The 4,781-nt window shown below is 42.2% G+C and overlaps 1 protein-coding gene across 1 annotated transcript; it reads right to left on the minus strand.

Moving 5' to 3' along the window:
• Window positions 1–643: 643 nt before the first annotated feature.
• On the minus strand, window positions 644–3,952 carry LOC121939497 (glutamate receptor ionotropic, NMDA 2B-like; the record flags this gene model as incomplete). The annotated part of the gene is made up of 3 exons (XM_042482515.1): window positions 3,931–3,952; window positions 2,155–2,280; window positions 644–873 (listed from the first exon to the last, which is right to left on the minus strand). Coding segments are annotated over exons 1-3 (378 nt in total), but the record flags the coding sequence as incomplete, so codon positions are not given.
• Window positions 3,953–4,781: the final 829 nt, after the last annotated feature.

The following is a 4,781-nucleotide window of genomic DNA, read 5'->3' on the forward strand; positions in this document are numbered from 1 at the left end:
TTTTTTTTCTTCTCTTTCTGTTTGAATAATGACTATGCTGGCTGCAACCCAACCTCCAGAATAAATGTTGGTATTGTACCTCTCAGCAAACCCGGATAGATTTACATTAGTCTATAATTATACAGCGGATACACTGACACCAGCTTTGGGCAGAAAAACCTAAAAAAAAAACACATTTGGATTTAGTGGCTAAAAAGACTCTGGAAGATGCAGCGATGACCGATCTTGTTGATGGTCTTAAACAGCGGTCTGCAGCCTGGCAGGCACCTCACCTAGGTGCCATACCCTTCACCACCTCCTAATGATAAAGTTAGCTCATATACTTGGTCACTTTTTAAACGTTGATACAACACAATTGAAGCATATGAATTCAACATATCTGTGGTTATCAACAGCATACATTGCCAACATTTCCTTCTGGCAAGTGGGCTGTAAACTCTATGTTACAAATAAGGCTAAATAAAATAAGATACATAATAAAAAATTAAAAAAATTCAGTGGCAGCCCTTAAATGTGAACCTGCTGATAGACTCTAATACCCAAACAACCTATAAAAAGCCATCCATATCTGGTCTCACAACATCCCACTTTCACACACCTGCTCCTCCGCCCCGCAGCCCCTCATATTGCCTTCAATTCACACCTTTTTATCTGACAGGCCCGACACCTGGTCCACATACTCCTCCTGGATCATGAAGGCAGCCAGGTTGGCAGTGTAAGAGGCCAGGAAGATGACAGCGAAGAAGGCCCACACTGATACCATGATCTTACTGGTGGTACCTTTGGGATTCTGCACGGGGACAGAGTTGTTGAAAACCAGACCCCAAAGCAGCCAGACGGCCTTGCCGATGGTGAAGGAGGGACCGCCGGGCTCTGGGGGAGACATAAAAGAGGAGGGAGGGGTGCAAAGAGAGATGACAGAGGGAAGAGGATGCAAGAAATCAGTTTCACAGATCCCAGGTGCTACTTCACTTTATCTGCATTTACTCATGACCGCCGTTGTGGGAGGCACTTGATGGATGGCAGCAACAAAGACTGGATTTATTCCCATCCTTTAGTTTGTCAGTGATTGCAGGATGCGCTGTACGGTCCACATCCGCTCCTCCAGCCACCGCTGTGACAACCTACTGTAACAGACTACCTCTGTTCCACCTACCTCTATGGCAGTATGACAAGGTAGCTACCTACTGTAGCTCTCAGAGACTGAGGGGGGAAAGAGAGGGGGGGGGGAGGGGGGTAGATGTACAAACAGCAGGCTACAATTATGCTACAGCTGGAGCAGCAGTATAGGACAACAGCCTTACATAACCTAGCGATTAAACAACACAAACCATACACTGTTGCTGTGACAAAAGACATTCAGAAAACACGAACATAGCTCCAAACCACACACCATTACTCTTCTCCTCTGTGCTCTTTGATAAAAAGGCTGTGAGCAGCAATATAACACACCTCTGATTTTATCTTGAGTGGCTGCCGTTGTGGCAGCCTAATGCAATCCAGAGTCAAACAGAGCCGGGTGTATAAAACCTGGAGAAAAAAATAGACTGAATCTGAACCATTGATTTTGATGGGCAAATTGATTTGAACGGCCTGCTGGCACTGAATGTGATTCAATGGGGTAGTGTTGTTCCATACTGTCAGACACCATTAAACCTGACACATATTTTCAACGTTTGGTAATAGATTTACTTGAGTGTACTCATCGGTTTTTACAACCCGAGATGTGTCGGTGAAACAGTGCTGTGGAATATTTGAAAATGGCATGAATAAAAAAAGATGCAATGCAAGAAAAGAGGAGTCTTTCTTCACACAGTGATGCTAAGAATACTTAAGATCACCTATCTGGCTCTTTCCAATGTGCCTTTTCATTAGTGAGAGGGCTTAAGTGACTGTAGATGGAGATAAGCACTCCAAGACATTGAGTAGAAAGTCCCAGCGCTCCAGCCGCGCTCATTCAGAAGGGATTGTCAAAGTAATTTAGCACATGAGGGGCTCTGTTTGTATGGTGCATTCAAGGTAACAAAACACGCCAACTGAGTCTTCACTTCACACACGTGAGATCGCCTGAAAATGTACCTCCTTCTCACTTTTTTTAGAGCATGCATTGATATTGTGTTTGTCTGAGTGTGTGTCTGTGTGTAATCCTCTCACCTCGCCCATCTGCCAGGCAGCGGTTGTAACCCACCGGGCTGAAATACTCAAACACAAACACAGCCACGGCCGACACCATCAGCAACATCACAAACATCATCACCCAGACATCAGCACTGAAGGGCTCTGAAACACAGAGAGGGAGAGAGGGAGAGAGGGAGAGAGGGGGGAATGGGTAGGAGGACAGGGTGCAGAGGAAATGGAAAGGGGACGGAGGGAGGGGGGGAGGGAGGTTTGTGGGGAGACAGAGAGAGGAAGTTCATTAAATCAAATCAGAGAAAATTATGAAATCACCCCCTGGTATCAACATGATTATTTGTATTCAGACGTTATGGACTGTGTGCTCTTTGTTGCACACTGATGGATTTTGTCTGCGTTTGTGTGAACACTAACACGCACTTCTCAAGAGAGAAACTGAGAGGACGGTGGGTAGGTGTGAATGGACAGATGTCCTCATTGAAATGGGCACATTTTCTACCACTTGCACTCTGCTTTGCAATTTTCACACACAGAATAATCTGTGACAAACACCGTAGCACTGCAGTTAACAAAACAATCCCACTACGAGGTTCAGTTAGTGGCTGCTCTGACGCTTTCATTTGCATTAAATGATCTTTATCAGGACACAGAGTTGTAAATGTTTCATTTTTCATTTTTGTGCATTTTTTAACGGGGTTCCCACACATTTTCATGAACAAATTTCAGTACTTTTCTATGACTTTTTTTTCTTGCCTTACTTGGTCGTATTTTTCTCAAACATGTAAGGTTCAGACTCTTTTCAAACATGATTTCAGCGGGCATACATAGAGAGAAAGAGGTGGAACGTGAAGATAAAATTTAAAAAGAAATTTACTGTATGTGACTTTAAACAAAACGTTTCCACACTCTACACATATTGGAGTTAAGTTGCTATGGCAGCAAAAAAAAAGTGCTGTTGTTTTAACATAGGTTATGCACTGAAGATTACTATAAACATTTCATTACCCACAAAAAAATTCCCTGACTTCTTCTCAAAACTTTCAATAATATTTACCATTTCCATGACTCTTCCAGGTTTAACATGACTGAGAACCTTGTTTTTAAGTAAAATGGAAACAGAGAACTTGGATGGATCACTCTCATTTTTCCTCGGAGCTTAACATTTACCATAGTTTCCACAGTTAAACTACCACGTTAACTACCAAGTTACTGGGGATGGCAACTGCAAGGAACTTACAATGATATTTTTCGGTAACTGAGGATAATCACTGACAGTTACTGGGAAAACCAGTATTTGATCTGGATGCCGGATCCCAAGACGTTGCCTATTCAGTCGAGTAAGAACTGCTCGTCTGTTGCATGGACAGACAGTTTCTAGCTTCTGGGTTTACTTTCGGGGTATACATCCAAATAAAGTTCCTGCTTGATCTATAGACTTTACACTGTGATAATGTCAAATTTTTAATTTGTTTTTCTTGGCTCCAGGAAAACATAAAACCTCTACTGATCAAAAGTCATAAGAAGAACGAGTCATGATTGACCTTGCTTGCAGTTTGAGGTGTCCTGTCAACAGAACTGTCTTTTATTGGGGTGATCTATGGGGAAAATGTTTTTTGGGCCGCAGAGGATGTGTTTTTCTATCCACAATACAGCGAGTGACCACTGGGAAAAATTAAAAGCAAGGCGGAGTGGTGTTCCTGGAGGCCTGAGGAAAACAATAGCACTTCACTTCCTGATTTGGTTGACGCACTTCCTTTGTGCCATAAACTAAGCCTTCATTTTACTGGGAGATCGTACCTGGTGTCAAAAAGAATCGCATGGTGGAAGCAAGACTTATAGGGAACCAATCTGTACCCCAGTGGTGTCTATATTATCCAATGCCATTGCATTGTGTAATCAAAAGTAATGACAAGTTAAAGCAAAGAACCTGTCTTTTTCCATTTTAATCATATCAATGCCCACTTTTGATACTATTAATATTCAGCATTATATATATATATTTTTCAAAGTACCACTATATTCATTTATTAATTCACTGTAGTGGTGGAGTCCGCCATTCATGTGTTTGATTCAGTTCCCCTTCAAACGCATGCAGCATTCACAGGAAGCAAAGCAGCATGTAATCTAACGCTACTGTTAGTAATGTTAGCAAATTAAGTTACCACTTTTGTAAACTGAACATTTTCTATGCTGCTCATCCACGTTAGAAGTATCTGACTGCTCAAATACAAGGTGGCTTTTGAAGCAGTGGCAGGAAATGCAATGTATTTATCACAAAGGGCAGCACTGACAGCTAGCGTTCATGAAAAATGCATTCACAAAACATTTTTTGGATCTCTTTTTAAATATTGCACAGAGAAATGGAACAAGAGGGAGAAGCCACAGTAAGCTGTGACACGTCTGACTCATCAGCAAAGTAACCACCTCTGTGACCTGCGTGAGGAAAAATACTCGTTCTCTGTGCAACATGGAATCACATCGTGATTCATCATGGCATGATGGAAAAGGATGATAATTGACTGACGTCTGCTTGCTTCTCTTACTTTTCTGACAAAGTCACTGCTTATCGATTGCTTACAGCCAGCAGGATTATGGGACATGTAGCATTAATTGCTGTTACAACTATGACAACAGGTGTCCTCGAGTCA

The sequence above is a fragment of the Plectropomus leopardus genome, unplaced genomic scaffold, assembly GCF_008729295.1.
Source record: "Plectropomus leopardus isolate mb unplaced genomic scaffold, YSFRI_Pleo_2.0 unplaced_scaffold4930, whole genome shotgun sequence".
Taxonomy (NCBI): Eukaryota; Metazoa; Chordata; class Actinopteri; order Perciformes; family Serranidae; genus Plectropomus; species Plectropomus leopardus.